Raw genomic sequence first — 17,795 nt, 5'->3', positions numbered from 1 at the left:
AGTTGAGCATGGGACTGTTCAGGTGGGCCTTTCTTTGTTGTGCAGCTGTCACACCGCCTGCAGAAGTCCTCTACGTCCCTCCTGAACTGCCCCCAGTAGAAGCTCTGTCGTAGGTGACGGAGAGTTTTGGTGACTCCGAAGTGACCGGCTCCCGTGGCCCCATGCACTGCCTTCAGCACGGCCGGCCTCTCTGCCCTGGGGACCACCAACTGCCACCTCAGCTCTCCCGTCGCTGGATCTTTCCAAATCCAAAAAATGGAATTTTGCCCACAGCCCTTTTGTTGTCGTGGAGCACGGCGCCACCTCTTCCCAAGGTGGCCGTGTCTGCCTTTCCACCCACTGGAGCACTGGCTGTATGTCCATATCGGCCTCCTGCTGCCGTCTCCACTGCGTCGGTGACATTTCAGCCAGCTCGCAGCCCACCGCGGCCCAGCTGACCGGGGCTGCCTCCTGTTCCTGTAGCTCCCTGTCTCGTGTCTCCTTGCGATCACAGAGGCGGCATCCGTCCTCCACGCAGGGTCGGCGGGACAGGGCGTCAACGTTGGAGTGGCGGGCTCCCGTCCTATGCACCACCTTAAAGTCGTAGGACTGTAGTTCCTCCATCCAGCGTGCCACCTGACCCTCCGGCTCTTTAAAGGACATGAGCACCTGGAGAGCAGAGTGGTCAGTCCTGACGGTGAACGGCAGCCTGCAGAGGTAGTATTTGAAGTGGCCAATAGATGATAACACAGCTAGGAGTTCTCTGCATGTGACACAGTAGCGGCGTTCATGCTTATTAAAAGCCCTGCTGTAATAGGCCACCACTCTCTCCCCTTCCGGGCTTAGCTGTGTGAGTACCCCGCCCACTCCTTGGCAACTCGCATCACAGTCCAAGATGAACGGGAGGGAGGGGTTAGCCGGAGCCAACACGGGGGCCTCCCCCAGCACCTTCTGTAGCGAAGTGAATGCTGTTTGGCACTTGTCAGTCCACACATAGTCTTGGCCTTTGTGCAGTAGCTTGAACAGCGGTGCAGCCACGCAGGAGAACCCCTTCACAAACCTCATGTAATAAGAGGCTAAGCCCAGAAAACTTTTCAGCTGTTGCTGGTCATTTGGAGTGGGCCAGTCTCTGACCGCTTGTATCTTGTCGTCCACTGTGCCAATGCCATCTCTGCCCAGCCTGTGCCCCAGGAATGATACCTCTCTCTGCATGAAGTGGCACTTTTCCGGATGTATCTTGAGACCCGCAGCTGCTATGTGCTCCAAAACGTGCCGCAGAGACTGGAGAGCTGCCTGAAAGGAGGGGCCGTGGGTGAGAATGTCATCCAAGTACACCACGCACTCACTCCGAGGGACTCCTGACAGCACTTTGTCCATAAGTCTTTCGATTGAGGCTGGTGCATTGCAAAGGCCAAATGGAAGGACTTTGAACTGCCAGTGGCTACGGCTTGTGCAGAATGCAGTCTTTGGTTTGGCAGAGGGAGAGAGAGGCACCTGCCAGTGTCCAGACCTCAGGTCCAGCGACGTGAACCAGGCTGACCCCGCCACCTTGTCCAGGGTTTCGTCAACCGGTGGTAGGGGGTAGGAGTCCTTCCTTGTCACCCCATTGAGATGCCTGTAGTCAACACAGAATCTCCACTGGCCGTTCTTCTTTGGGACCATGACAACGTGTGCGGCCCACGGGCTGTCAGACGGCTCCACAATACCCACCTGCTGCATCTCCCACAACACCTTATCTGCTGCTTCATGGCGTGCCAGCGGGAGGCGACGTGGGCGTGATTTGATAGGCGGGCTGTCCCCTGTATCTATGTCATGCTGTATTAGGTGTGTGAACCCCATGTCACCATCTTCGAATGCAAAAATGTCCTTGAAGTGTAGCAACAGTTGCCACAGTTCCTCACCCTGCTGGGGGTCCAGATGAGAACAGTTCCGTCGCCATATGCTCCGCACTGCCGACACAACGACTCCCTCCTCTCCATCTGGGGGAAGCTGGGCTGCCAACGGGTCCGAGGCCCGGCTCTCAGGGGTCTGTACGTCGTGTGTTGGCTGTGGAGCAGGTGGGGCCGCTAGGTGGGGTGAGGGGGGTAGGGGCTATGGGGGTCTCGGTAGGTGGGTCTCTCGGTCCTCCCAACAGGGTCGCTGGCACCCTCGGCGGTGTCTGCCAACAAGATGGTTATCTGGGGTGCCGTACAGTTGAAGCCCAGGGGTGGTGGGGTCATGTTGACAGGCCGTTCCCCTGGAAAGCACAGGGTGGCCTCCGCCAGGTCCAGCCGACAGCCCGTGTTCTTCAAAAAGTCCAGTCCTAAAATGCAGGGGTCCTGGACAGATGCCACCCAGACCGGGTGGTGCACCGTTTTACCGCCCACCACAAATGTCAGAGTCCCTTTGCCTTTCATGGGTGACAATTCCCCAGTCACCGTCTGCAGGTGGACTGCTGTTGGTTCCAAGACGGTTTGAACGGGGAGGACATCGGGCCGTACTAATGTCACTGTACAGCCGGTGTCAACCAGCGCCACACACTCCACTCCCTCCACAGTGACTGGAATGTAGCAGAGGTCCCCAATCGAAGTCCGGCACACCACCGCAACCACCTCCTGGCCAGCCGTGCTTGAGGGCGTACGTGGGGAACTTTGGGTCGTGGTCCGCGTGGTCCCCTCTATGCGGACCCCGAGTCGTTTCCCTGGTGTCTGGGTGTTTTCAGGCACGAGCGTACCAGGTGTCCGGGTTTCCCGCAGCCCCAGCACAGTCTGGCAGTGCGGTCGGGGCGCCGTTGAATGCCCAGGGAGGCTGACCGCACCAGCTCTGTCAGCTCCGCTGCCCATGCTGGTGTTTGTGGGACCTCAGCTGCTGCCCTGACATGGTGGCTGTTGTGTTCCGGTGTGGACATCATGACATAGGCGCGTGCCGTCTCCCTCTCTGACGCCCTCTCCAACGCCTCATGCAGGGACCGTGGATGTGTCAGCTGTACCTCCACACGTAGTTTGGGTGATGAGAGGGCTTGCATAAATCGGTCGCGGGCTAACTCACTTTGCACCGCCGGGGGCATGCTGCTGTATGCTCTGCGGGTGAGGCTCTCAATGTCATTGGCTAATTGCCGTAGTTAAAGTTCCCAAACTGTCGCTGGAGCGCACCCACCAGCGCAACATAGCTCTGTCTGTCCTCTGCATCCAACAGCAGCAAGCATGCTAAAGCCTCGTCAGTGAGGCACATAGCCAATTGCAGCGCTGTTAACCTGGGACGGGCGCCGCTATCTTTGTTTACATCCGATTTTCCCGCGTCGGGGGTGACGTAGGCTTCCACGTCCCCCTCCGACTTCAGCTTGCAAGCAGCAAAGCGTGCATGTCACTGTCCCCCAAAGCCAGCCTCGGAGGCCATTGCTCCCATAGTGCCCCGAAGGTAGGCTCTGCGGTCCTTCAGCCGACGTAGCTCCTCACTCAGGCCACCAAATGTCCATCCGGTGGCTACGTCCCTGTCGCTCGTCTCCCTCGCTGTCTTAACAGATGAGAACATTTCTCCCCACGCTCGCGGCTGCGCGGTCCAGCTAAGCTAACTAAACTGGTCGCTAGCTAACAGTGCAGGGCGCACCCTCGGCCATCCCTAACCTTTCCGTTGCTTTACTTCTGACACCAATGTAATGATTCATACACGGGTCAGAGTCTAGTTAACTCATTTATTAGCTACCAACAAAAGCTACAGGCATTAGAACACACAGAGAGCCGAGACTTGGCCGGAACTCCAAAGATGCCGAACTTCCTCTACCCGTTGGCTATATACCCCAGGGGAACCGCCCCCCTCTCACCAGGCTGCCAACCTCAGCTTGCAGGGGGTCATACGTAGGTGATTGGCAGCCGGTCGCTAATATATATATATATATGGATGAACAACTACAGCTACTGTTGAGGAAGAAGATATCTCTACATCTGCTGTTTTGTGCTTGAGAGAGACGTGGCTCAGTGAACTGATACCATACAGCTGGCTGGTTTCCAGCTGTTCAGAGCGGACCGTGACACGTCTCTCTCCGGCAAATCAGAAGGTGGAGGAATCTGTTTTTACACTAAAGGCCATACCTATGTATGGTGTGTCTGGGCCTTTAGTGTAAAAAACATCTTGTCTCTGTCAAGCACAAAATGGCAGATGTAGCGAAATCTTCTTCCTCAACAGTAGCTGTAGTTGTTCCTCCAGTTTGTTGCACAGTAAACATGGAAAGCCTCATACACACATTTTGGCCTTACAGTTCTATTGTAAAAACGTTTCCATTTGGGTATGCCAAATAGGCAAACATTACCTAAAAGGGCTGGATTTATTAACTTAGGTAATGTCTGGGAGTTCTCATAAAGCTATTACAGTAGTCTAGCTGTGTGGTCGTGCCAGGCTTTCAGGCATCAGATTGCACAGTCCATATGTTTTCAAAGATGTACATTATGTTGCACAGAGAAAATGATAGGATCACCCGGGTATGAATCATAATGTCAAACAGTTAGGATACAATACAAATTTCCTGGGTGACTAGATTTAGCTTAGTCATTATAATCATTTGAATTCAAATTTTTGTAGCAATATAAGTAATATCCTTTAGTATAACAATGTGTCACTTACCCCATTGTTTTTGTATTCATTTTTGTATCCAGTACTGGAGGAAGTGCTCACCGTGCTAAGCTGCAGCCATAGATGAAGACTATCATGAAGGCCAGAGCTTGTATAAGAAAGGAATACAGAGCCATCTTCCTCTGTCTGGCTGTGGCCGTTTTAATGCTTGTGCTACATAACATGGAGGTCCTGGAGGTGAGAACTTGGTTTTAGTACAATCACTTGAAGAGTTGATCCTATTTGAAATGTTTCATTTTAGTCCATTTTCTCTGTATTGTTTTCAAATGTGTGTTCAATGTGTATATATTTTTGCTTTGTTTAGTTAATTAGCTTTTAGTGCATTTGTCACCATCTCTCCGTAGACCCCCAGCCAGTTTCAGCATGAGGTGAACTCCACCATCATGGCCCCGAGAGTTTCCACTGACCCTGACGTGCATCGGGGCTTCTGCACCTTCCAGCCACTGTCCCCTGAGGATGCTCTGGAGGAACGCCTTCTACTGGACTCCATTGCTTGGCCTGAAACTCCACTATTGCCAACTCCTCTTATCCTGGAGCAGACCAGTGACCCAGCTCACAGCACCTTCACCATTCTCCCAGGGAGGGGGGGAGGACAGTGGCACGTAGGGGATCAGCTGGCGGTTAGGATCAATATGTCTGATTTCCAGGGCCATCCAAAGAAGTCTGGGGGAGACTTGTTACTCGCCCGGCTGCACAACCAGACGCTTGGTGCAGGTGTGGCTGGACAGGTGGTGGATCATCTGAATGGCAGCTACTCTGCTGTATTCTCTTTACTCTGGGAAGGAGACGCGCAGGTTGAGGTGATGCTATACACTAACATGTTAAATATGGTTGTAGTGTAGTTTTTTTTTTATCTATCTGCTAATTGATTGTTCACATAGCCCCCTTAGTTACTGTTGCTATGTCTATTACACTATTTCTCGCACGGGACATGCAATTTATAATGATACAGGTTGCAGATTTACCATTACAATTTCAGAAACAATGGGACCTTTTCATTTCAGGCTTAAGAGTCTCCTGTTAGTTTTGTTGCACCTGTTAGGACAGGACTAATGACAGCTTTTTCATTCTTATTGCTAGAAAAGATTTGTGACCTAATACATTTCCATCTGAGCTGTGGCCCACCTTCAAAGTGAGCCCAGGACCAATCAGCCAGATTAACTGAAATCACCTGTGTAGGTGTTCAGAGTGGGTGTGGTCATGCTGTATTGCTCCAATAGCTCCCATATGGGGCTAAAACAGTCTCATATCAAGTAGAAACTCATGACTAGGGTTGGGTATCGTTTTTTTTTTTTTTCGATTCCGGTGCTAAATCAATACTTTTAAAACGGTGCCGGTGCCTAAACGGTGCCTGAACCGGTACTTTTCAATAAAGTTAAAAAAAAAAGAAGAAGAAAAAAAATAAGGGTAGTAAACAACAGTCATTGACTTGTTTATTGCTAAGGCCATGTTCAAAATTAAAGATTTAATAATAATGCAATAACTATAACAATAACAATAACTTATTTCACCAGTAAATTGCTGTTGAACCCCAGATGGGAAAAGGGTATTTTACAATTACTGTGAATGCACCACGAGGCAACCTGTTTTAAGTAAATGCACCGTCTGTGTTGTTTAATTCCGACAACGGCAGCTGCGAGTGAACGCACCGTCTGTGTTGTTTAATTCCGACAACGGCAGCTGCAAGTGAAAGCACCGTCTGTGTTGTTTAATTCCGACCATATAAACATACTGTATATCTATGAATTGCGACAACGGCAACTGCTGCTGCGCTGCAGTGCAGACTGTTACATCCCGCTGTTGAAGTCCTCCACAGTGAAATACAGTCACACTTTACACTGTTTAACGTTAGCTGTCAGCATTTTACCGGTGTTTAATCCAGCTGCTAGCTAAAGGGAGGCTAACGTTACCTGCTGTCAGGTGTAGTGAAAAGTCAAGCACCGAAATGAGGCACCGAAACTTTCGTTCTTATTCGGTCTCGTTACTACCATTTACGTCGGCACCGGTTCCCTATAAGCACCAAGTTTCGGTACCCAACCCTACTCATGACACACAATGCACAAATAAAAATTGTTCATAAATTCATTATCAAAAAGTCAACGTTAAAAAATTCAATATAACAAATCCAGATGCAAAATGCAATGTTTAAAATTCAACTAATATATTTTGCCGTTTTTTTTATAATGGATAATTGTGTTTTGATATTTAAACAAACAATTGAGGAAACAAACTATTGAGAGACTTCCAGCTGACAGCGGGGTTTAAGAGCATCACTGGTCGGCCCGGCAAGCGAGCGATCCCGGCCGCCACCAGCTGGCTGTCACGTCAGACTGGAGCTTCTCAAGTCCAACAACATTGGAGCAAATGTGCAATTCACCATATTGTGCAAAGTTGATTTCTCGCATAAAAACGTCTCAGAAGTGAATTTGGTGATGAAATAGCAGACAAAATATTTGTTGGCTTTTCAATGCATAAATATTGAGGGCTAGAAATTCAATGGCTTTTTAATTTCAAAATCCAATGACACAGATTTACTTCCAAACAGAGCGATTCATATCTGTGAATGTGTATCTGTGTCCATTCCTCCAATTTATAAAAACAAAAAATTTGTGAATTTTGTAAAAATTAGCCCCCTTCCCTGTTTGTTATAGCACGCTTAGAGTGGTACCAATGCATGTCTGATGTTTTCCCGTTTAATTCAATACCGTAGTCTTCATCCAAGCAGCAAAAGTGAGCTCACTACAACTCTCACATACGACGAAGTGAAATCGCGGTCAACCCGTGAGTAATTTCTAACGCATTTAATGTTTCAAATTAACCTAACTGAAATTATTAAACACCTTAAGTTTGACAGCACTAAATGGCACGATCATTTTCATAATCATGATGCACACCGATGTTAATAGCTGACTATGTAATTCGCTAAGATAGGGATAAAGGCAGCCTATAATAATGTGCCCTGCTCCTGGCACTTACCAGTACCTCTTGCTGATGTGAAATGAACTCTGCTGTCTGTCCCTCATCATGACCAGGCTGTGGATTGGCGATAGCCAGACTCGTAGGCCTACTCTTCTTCCTCAGTTTCTTTTACACGTAGCATATACAGTAAGTGATCATATTAGCGCTCCCTGCTGTTTGCTGTTAATATCGCTTTATTCGACTTTTTTTGTGCCGACGGCCATCGGTTGGACGGCCGTTCTGGACATTTCCCGAACACACAGATTGTCAGTGCGTCCCTGCTTTTGAGACTGTTTTTCTGCGCCCTGTGTTCCAAACAACTTGTGTCTCAAGTGACAATCCAGCGCTCTCCAGTAGATGGCGGTAATGCCAAAACAATTTAATTAGTGGCACATATACAATGATTTACAGATATAAATCACTCCGCATTCATTTGTGCATTGCTTTTACAGTCACAAATCACTTTGCATTTATATGTGCAGTGTGTTTCACGAGTTTCAAATTGATACGAGCACCATGCATTCTAAAAGGACAAAAAAGGAACAATTACGCTGTCTGAAACCTTTATTGCGTCAAAAAACCTGCTACCTGTGCGTGCCGATCGACGAAACTGTGTTTTTGTACGCAGACAAATAACAATATGCAAAAATAATGATGACATAACCTAAGTCAATTTAAGAAAGGCACTTAAATACACAGTAAGAAAGTAAAAAATTAAATAAAAAATACAGTAAAAGAAATTTAATTGAAAGGTGGGATATGCAACCAAAATTCCTTGAAAAAATCTTAAAGTACATCAGCTGTAAAAACACTTTTCTTATTAATAATTTGGATAGACTCAAAATAATTCTGAAATTCAATTCTAAAGTGATTAAAAGCTGGATTTTTTGGTTTTGTGATGTATTGTTTTGTTTGTTATAATATAGAATTACATATTTTACTTCTAATTTAATTACCTGATAGTTTTTTTTTTCCATAACTCAAAAGTCTACTGACACTCCCAGAATAAATGTATAATAGTTTCTTCTTCAATTTTACAAAAATTCACATTTATTGTCCACAGCCACAAATCTTGAAAAACACATTTGTTATAGGGATAAATACTGCATTGTATAATGTCATAATTTCAATTTATTGGGGATGTTAGAACTGTGTCTGACTTGATCCCGACTTGCTCTGACGTCATGCACACGTGTGCAACGATAACCTCATTAGATCAAGGTGGGCGCTTGTTTTAGAGCCAGGCGCCACAATTGCTTTCCATCGACTGCAATACCCAGGGCATGATGGGAAATGGCTGGCTCTCGGTTTCCTGGTTGAAAGACATATTACCCCAGAACGGTTTGAAACGGCTTTGAGATTTTGGTGGGTGTGTCTCTGTGTGGTAACTTAAAGATTACACCTCACGACTTCAAATCTGAGGGTTCACAAGGTTCAAAGAGGTCCTCACAAATCTCTCAATCTTCTATCGCCTCTGCAAAGTTCAAGTTGGAAAGTAAAAGGTCTACATTGTTGAGATGAAAATTGTTTGTGCTTTTTACATGCACTTTTAACACATCTTTTACACATGCTTTTAACTCTGGTTCTCTAACAATCTTCTCTATCTAGGTGACACTGGCTCACCCTAGTGAGGCTATCACAGTGCTGAAGAGGCTGAACAGTGAAGAACCTGACAGGATTGGCTTCAAGAGCCTCTTCCGCTCAGGCTCAATCTCTGAAACTACCATCTGTAATGTCTGCCTACGTCCAACTCAGCAGCCGCTGTGCAACCACACTGACCTCCGTACAGGCGAGCCTTGGTTCTGCTACAAGCCGAAGAACCTGAGCTGTGACGCCAGGATCAACCAGGCAATGGCACACTACAAAGGAAACCTCAGGTCCAACGAGGAGAAGCTCTTTCAAAGGTGAGGGAGCAGAGAGACAGGAGTGGCATTTTGAGTGACTTCTGATAAATATATACATCTCCTTGGTGGGAAGTTTCAAAAGTTTGTACCTACAGGCAGTTAAGATTGAATCTAAAGATAAATAACATTACTGTCCCTTTTTGACCTGGTATTAAAATCTAATTTGAGTGATTGGATCACAAGCTCTAAGTACAACATAAGGTGTAATACCCATAGGACGCACTGACGACGCCTTCAGACCTGCTAAGACCACATTTGGAGGTGGTCTGGGACACGTGCCCACATTCTTATAGCAATGTGTACCGTTACATGGCTAAGCTAACCTGGGCTCGTACCACAAAGAACACACAGCTAGCCTAGCTGTGTTTGCATTTAGCTTAAAGGGGTGATAGAATGATTATATAGGGTATTTCACACTGTTCCTTATGGTTTCCTAATGGGGTATGTAACATTGGTTGGGCTGAAAATGGCCTGGTTGATATTTTACTGGCCCTTATGCATCCCTGTGTTTTGGCCCTATTTGTAACAAGAGCTTTTCTTCCAAATATGGTATGGTCATGAATATTTAGATGAGCTGCGCGCTGATTGGTTGAGCGACTTGCCATATGCAGACATTAGAGACGCGCACTGATTGGTTGAGCGAATCCCCAATACATATACATTAGAGAAGCGACAGAATCTCATATTCCAGACACTGCAATGTTTCATTACCAAATTCACTTCTGAGACATTTTTAAGCGAGAAATCAACTATATAAAGCTGAAATATGGGCCGTTTTACAAAAATTGATGGCTAATTGCAAATTTGGTAAGATGTGTCGGACTTTAGGAGCTCCACACAGTCTGACGAGAAAGCGGCAGCCTGCTGGGCTCCATACCCAGGGCAAAGTCACCCTTTGTGGATACTGCACTACTAATATATTTACGGTTTGAATTTCGTCACGCCACTTATATAACATCATTCCCCAATGTCTTATAAAGCTAACCGTTGTGTCCGATTTGATTTTAAGGCATTTTTACGGACGCGAGGCGTCTTTGTAGGACGAGCAGCTGCTTGCTATATGTCCCATTCATTACAATGGGGAAATACCGCAGCTAGCTAGCTACACTGTCGCCATAACTAAATTATATTTACAGTTTGAATTTCGTCACGCCACTTATATAACATCATTCCCCAATGTCTTATAAAGCTAACCGTTGTGTCCGATTTGATTTTAAGGCATTTTTTGAAGCTGCGTAGCGTCTTTGTAGGACGAGCAGCTGCTTGCCATATGTCCCATTCATTACAATGGGGAAATACCGCCGCTAGCTAGCTACACTTTTGCCATAACTAAATTATATTTACAGTTTGAATTTCGATCCGCCACTTATACAACATCATTCCCCAATGTCTTATAAAGCTAACCGTTGTGCCCGATTTGATTTTAAGGCATTTTTATGAACATAAGGCGTCTTTGTAAGACGAGCAGCCTGCGTGCTATATGTCCCATTCATTACAATGGGGAAATATCGCAGCTTGCTCACTTTCGCATAACTAAAGTATATTTACAGTTTGAATTTCGTCACGGCATGAATATTACAGGTTCCTCAAGGTCTTACAAAGCTTAGCTAACACTTGTCCGATTTCGGATTTCAATTGAATGTATTTTTGTGAATGTCAGAGTTAGAGGAGGCGAGCTGCAGCTCTCATTGATGGACTCCATCTCACCGCGGCTCTATCAATGAGACTCGCGGACAAGAGGCGCCTTTATTTCCCGATTGTTTAAATAACTCAACACACATACCCATTATAAGATTAACTGGAACCTGTGGGCTGCGGTAAAATATTGCGCTAACACAAGCTTCGCTGACACTGCGGTCAGGGCGGGATGTAGCAACCCAGGCAGCACCAACACCGGCACTAAACTCCGACACACAGTCAGAGAAGATTTGCAATTAGCCATCCTTTTTCGTAAAGCGGCCCATATTTGAGCTTTATATGGTTGATTTCTCACATAAAAAAGTTTCAGAAGTGAATTTTGTAATGGAATAGCAGAGATCTGCGTGACCTAGCTAGATTCAGAAAACTACCTGATCTCAGGTCGCCCGTTTTCAGCGGCAGTTTCAAAATATGAGATTTTCATAGTAAAGGGGTGTCAATGGGATTTTGAGCTTCTATGTATGTCCTATTTACCCACCGAACTGTCGTTATTCAACTATGACATGATGGTAAAATCGGTTTTGCATTCTATCACCCCTTTAAGAATGAGACCTGTGCTTGTCTGGATGAGTTTATACTGTCCTACCTGAGAGGGGTTGTGCTGTGTTAAACTGACTCACCATGTTTTAATTCACGTTCCGGAGCCAGGCCTGCTTGCTCTGGTGTCCTCGCCGCTGGGCGTGACCCCTCCTTTAGGGACTCCACACGCCCTCTCTCCGTGGTGCTTGTGTATTAAGTCACCTCTTGTGAGGCACCACTTGAAAACATAAAGAAAAGAGAGCCAATTAAGTGACTTAAGTCTCATAAAGTATACTAAACTATATATTTGGAGTTACTAGTGCAGTGCCGGTTTGGAGCGCTGCCAGTTTATTTTTTCCACAACCTTCTCTCACTATAAGAGCTGCTCAATCAGGCGCAGCTGCGGCTGATCTAGAGATTCAGTGGGTCATTCTTTTTGTGTAGCCAGCACACATGCAGGTACATATGTGGCCCGGGCAGAGAGCTCAGGCTGCTAGGGAAGATGCTTCAGTGCGCAGAACAGACAGATAAATGTGCACGATTGCTGACAACACAACATGCTGGAGAGCCCAAGTTCATCTACAGTGTGTTGAAAATGTATTTGGAGTTCAACCATCAAACAGCAGGCTCTTGACAAGCTCTGGACAGCAGCGGGGGTGGGGGAGGTTTACCTGCTTGGGCTGCAGTTCACTTTTTAATGTAACATGATTGCTGGATAGCAAACTTTTCTTCACGTTCCTGGAGCACTAGCGGATAGCTGACAGGAACATCGCAACTGCTGTGTTGAATAAGTTTGGAAAAAAGGCGCTACGTAACTCTGGCTTTTCCGTGTCTATTATTTTGCCAAGAGGAAACTCAATAAAAAGTTATTTACCAACACTAAATATCAAACAAAAGCCAGACACTATATCGTATTAAGTTGCTGTGAGCTGTGCATTCACCACTTCTAAACCGAGGCAGAACACAATCTAATCTTGGAGCTTATTACTCAACAGCGCTGTACAATGCGGACTTGGAGCTGACCTAGCAGACACAGCAGTTTTCATCAAACTCACCCTGGGTCCGGTTAATTAGGTCGACTGCTAACTTATGACACAAATAACATTACCGTCGCCAGAATACCGCCGCGAATCAAATCCATACTTCAACATTAACCGTCAAGTCACAAGTGTTACATTCGTTAACGATAATATGAGATGAGACAATACTGGCGTCATTATAAACGCTGACTGGGCTGATATCAACATTCAATATCGTTGTCAAAAACCACAAAACTAAAAGGACTTTTCTCCACACGCACACACGCGTTACATTCTTTACATTCAAACATAAAAAGTGTTTAGATAAATAATGGTATTTATTTAGAAGCGGGCTGGATTGCCAGTTAGCTAACACTAGCTTGCATACCACCAAGCGTCCATGCTACATAAATAAGCCGGACAGAGTTGTCCCTCATCTGGCGACAGAAACCCTGCTTTCCCGGTTCTGTTCACAGTCCACAGGTACAAATTAGTTTTGCGCCAAATGTATCGCAAGAAGTGTTGCAAAAGTTAAAGTGCGCAGATTTGCCACTTCAAGATGCGAGAGAGCACATATGTGAAGTTGCAGTGACAGATTCGAGAGGTTGTAATCATGGAGTTGTGGTTGTGATGGAAAATGAACCAGATTAAGAAAACATTACACGAGTAAATGTTGCATTACAAGTTTGCAGCGGTCATTGTGTTGATGTAAATATCAATCTACACATTTTTTAATATTTTTTCTGTGACTTTACATTTAGAATACTGGTGTGTGAATATTTTTTACAAGTGCAAATTTTAACATACAAGAACTTTTGTTCTCACATCGTATTCTACAAGCTGTTGCATTTTGCACCATATTTACCTTCATATGTCTGTATGGTTCATAATGTAGCAGTAGATCAGTAATCTATTTTGGCCCTAAATCATTCTGTGCTTTATAAACAAACGGATTCAGGAATCTTTCTGCGGAGTCAGAGACCATGTCCTTGGGAAAACAGAGTATTTTGATGTTCTAACTGAACATACTTTTTACATCTCTTACAGCAGTCACCCACAATCAAAGTTTGAGGTTCAGTCTTTAGCTTTCCCTGTAGCTTTTTACTTTTTGAAATACTCTCAGTCCTTACCCTGCTGTGTGACGATGAGATGTAATCCAGGTCATCAGACGGAGATCAAGGGTGGAGCAAACCTGTTATCCAGTTGCACACTCGGTTGTTGGGAGTTTTGCTGTTGCTAGTTCTCACTTTCACAGCTCTGTCCTGCTAAGTACAGGGGTTGAAGAGGCACTCTGCCTGGATGATAATGCAGGCCGGCCAGTTATATCACAAATCTCAGGGCACTGTGCCCTGCAGGTTACTCATCCCCCTATTTCTCAGGAAAATGCACGAGGAGAGTTCCAGGAAGGACTACCACTTGGTGATTTATTGCCCTGCACACAAGCCTCCTGTTTCTTTGTAGTCTTGTTGGTGCTAATTAGCAATGTGTTAGCATCGTCTGTCCACTGTTTTGGGTCCATGGTAAAGTCGTGTCATTCTCACATGGTCCATTCACTTCCACATCTACTTCTAACCGGTGAATTTTGGTTTCCATTCCAATCATTGTAAATCTTCTGTATGTGGCAAGGGTCACCAATAAGTGATAATTGTTGCGCCTGAGGTCCTTGCGGACTTTTGGACCAGTCCTGAAAATGGCAACCCCCCACCATGTACGGTTTAGGCTGTAGTCAGAGTTTTAGGCGGAGAAGAATGATGATGATGGAAATGGAAAATAATCCTTAGAAAAACAATAGGGTTCCACAGCCCTGCTGTGCGAACGGCGTAGCTTTGCTACCGCCGGGTTCTTCCAGACTCGGGCTTGGACCCCTAACTAAAACTGCAAGCAGTTATGACGGGGTCCAAGCCTCCCCGGCGACAGTCTCCCCTGGTGCAAGTCGCCACTGACGACACTAAGAGAACCCTAAGTACAATGGCAGCGAGGCAAAAGTCAGGAAATTTTATTATATATATATATAAAGTTAAAATTAGTTTGCTTGTAAATTGCTATAGCCCCAGAAAAAAACGCGTTTGGCCCTGTAACTCCCACACCGTACACCGGGCATTCAAAAACCATATATCCATGTGTTCCCTGGATCCAACTGAATCACGTAATATAGGCCACGCCCATTTCCGCCTAGACTTTTATGCTTGAAAAATCGAGCGATTTATCAAAAACCTACTCTTTCGATCTCCTCCTAGACCGTGCATTCCCATTGAAATGCATTGAGTTATTGGCCAAAACAAATAAACATTGATTATAGCGCACCCTTATGGCCGATCTTCGCCAAATTTGGTACAGAGCATCGTAGTGGGATGTTGAACAATGATATCAAGATATTGCGAAAAGACTTCTTAGCAGAAACGGGCGTGGCCTACATCATGTGATTCAGCTTAATTGAATAAACACGTGGATGTAAGGTTTTCTAATGTGCGATGTGTAATGTGGGAGTTATAGGCAAAAACACGTTTGACGTCATTATAGCGCCACTTAGTGGTCCACATGTGTAATTTTTGGCAAGTGAGGTCATTGACCTATTGTAGAGAAGAACGCGCCCGAGTAGAATAGTATTTAAACTGTTTGGACAAAGGATTCGGGGCACAGTTTGCGGAGCTTTAAGAGCAAGGTAAACTGTTGCCCGCAGCTGTGTATTCCTGTACCATTTTTCTGCCTTATTGCTTGGAAATAAATCTTAAATAGAAGGAGAGAAGTCTTAGCGACTCTTATCTGAAGTTGTGGTGACTTTTTACTTTCTCCTCAACAAACGAACACACTGACAGTCTCCACCATCTCCAGGGGGAAATGTCTGTCTACTGTAGCTTTTAAATGTTATTCTGTTTACTAGCTAGTTGCTAACTTTGATTGTCTGCTGATTAGTAATAGGTAGTGCACAACTGGAGCTGATGAAGAAAACAGATGCCTGCTGCATCTTATAATATATGTTGATGAAAGCGGTAACACTAACCAAAATAGTAAAGCTGCTGGGGTCACAAACTGCAGTGCAAGATTTTTGTCCAACTTTCTTGTAGTTCTGTTGTGGTTTGTGTAAGATATACTGTATAATGTATGCTTTTCTTCAGTGGTGTCAACTTGAAAGTGTACATACGGGCTTCAGGACCTGCCAATGTCACCGTGTTGCCAAAAAAGGAAGGTAAAGCATGATTTTTACTACTTTAACTGCCAATTATAATAATTCAATACTGCACTTGCTATGACAATGAAAGTAAAATAGGCAGAGAAAAAACTTTTGTAGAGAATCTAACACTTTATAAAAATAAAAGTATGGACAAGTTTTTCCAAAGAGACATAAGTCCTTTAACCTTTGATATAAGGTGATAGTAGGCTGAATTAGTAACTTATTAAGTCTTAATGTGTTTTTGAAATCCTCGTCCAAGGTTTTTAACATTGCAGATTGAAGCTGAGCGCTGACTTTTCCTTGTTTCTCTTTGGTCCACCAGCCTAAATAACCCCATCCCTATCCTTTATCTTCCTCTCAGGTCAACCAGAGATGGAGAGCAGCACTGTCAAAGTTGGACCCTCTGGCTATTACTACCAGGGTGTTTGGCAAGCACTAAGTGGCACCAAAGTTCGCCAATTCAACATATCTGCTATCAGTCAGTGTCTGAAAGGCAAGGTGGTCCACATGCATGGGGACTCCACCGTCAGGCAGTTTTTTGAATTCCTCAACGCAGCACTACCAGGTAGCTGATCCACAGGGATTTATGGCAACAGTTTGATTTTGTTGACACTGCAGCTGAATCTGTTCCCTCTCTAATACTTTTAGGTCTTAAGGAGTTTGACCTGCACAGCACGAGGCAAATTGGACCTTTCGTGGCCTTGGACTATGAAAACAACATCTTAGTGAAATTCCGCTTCCATGGTCCTCCTATCCAGAGTGTTCATGTCTCAAACAGCAAGATTCGTTACATTGCCAATGAAATAGATGGCTTAATCGGAGGCACCGACACTGTTGTATTTTTTGGCATCTGGGCTCACTTTCGCACTTACCCCGTGCAGATCTACATCCGGCGACTGCAGAGCATCCGCAGGGCGGTGGTGCGGCTGCTGGACAGGGCTCCAGGGACCGTGGTCGTCATCCGGACCGGGAACCCCAGAGACTTGTCGCAAATTAACAGCGACTGGCAGTCGCTGCAGTGTTATAAGGTGCTCAAAACCATGTTCAAAGGACTAAACGTTCATCTGATCGATGCCTGGGAGATGGTCCTTGCCCACCACCTGCCGCACAACGTCCATCCACCACGTCCCATTGTTGAGAATATGATTAATGTTCTCTTGTCCTACACATGTCCTCAAATGGGCGGCTAGATGTGTGTGTGTTGGGAAGAGAAGTCTGTGTGTGTGTGTGCGCGCGCGCACGCACGCACGCACGCACGCACGCACGCGCGCTTACACACACACACCCACACCCACACACACACACACACACACACCTTAAAGATTATTAGGAACACCCTACTAATACCGTGTTTGACCCCCTTTCGCCTTCAGAACTGCCTTATTTCTTCGTGGCATTGATTCAACAAGGTGCTGGAAGCATTCTTTAGAAATGTTGGCCCATATTGATAGGATAGCATCTTGAAGTTGATGGAGATTTGTGGGATGCACATCCAGGGCAAGAAGCTCCGGTTCCACCACATCCCAAAGATGTTCTATTGGGTTGAAATCTGGTGACTCATTGTCATGTTCAAGAAACCAATTTGAAATGATTCGAGCTTTGTGACACGGTGCATTATCCTGCTGGAAGTAGCCATCAGAGGATGGGTCCATAGTGGTCATAAAGGGATGGACATGGTCAGAAATAATGCTCAGGTAGGCTGTGGCATTTAAACAATGCCCAGTTGGTATAAGGGGGCCTAAAGTGTGCCAAGAAAACATCCCCCACACCATTACACCACCACCACCAGCCTGCCCAGTGGTAACAAGGCATGACGGATCCATGTTCTCATTCTGTTTAGGCCAAATTCTGACTCTACCATCTGAATAAAAAAAACAGAAATCGAGACTCATCAGACCAGGCAACATTTTTCCAGTCTTCAACTGTCCAATTTTGGTGAGC

The 17,795-nt window shown here is 45.6% G+C and overlaps 1 protein-coding gene across 1 annotated transcript in view; it reads left to right on the top strand.

The window, feature by feature from the left end:
• LOC120553037 (NXPE family member 3-like) overlaps positions 1 to 17,088 on the top strand; it is a 23,603-nt gene extending 6,515 nt beyond the window's left edge. Inside the window, exons 2-7 of the mRNA XM_039791094.1 lie at positions 4,608 to 4,761; positions 4,929 to 5,384; positions 9,151 to 9,446; positions 15,799 to 15,869; positions 16,216 to 16,419; positions 16,503 to 17,088. Of these exons, the coding sequence (XP_039647028.1) occupies positions 4,648 to 4,761; positions 4,929 to 5,384; positions 9,151 to 9,446; positions 15,799 to 15,869; positions 16,216 to 16,419; positions 16,503 to 17,044 (1,683 nt within the window). The 5' untranslated portion in view covers positions 4,608 to 4,647 and the 3' untranslated portion in view covers positions 17,045 to 17,088. The remainder of the gene's footprint in view (positions 1 to 4,607; positions 4,762 to 4,928; positions 5,385 to 9,150; positions 9,447 to 15,798; positions 15,870 to 16,215; positions 16,420 to 16,502) is intronic.
• Positions 17,089 to 17,795: the final 707 nt, after the last annotated feature.

This window comes from Perca fluviatilis, chromosome 23, assembly GCF_010015445.1.
Source record: "Perca fluviatilis chromosome 23, GENO_Pfluv_1.0, whole genome shotgun sequence".
NCBI classification, from domain to species: Eukaryota; Metazoa; Chordata; class Actinopteri; order Perciformes; family Percidae; genus Perca; species Perca fluviatilis.
This window is presented reverse-complemented; position numbering and strand designations above follow the sequence as displayed.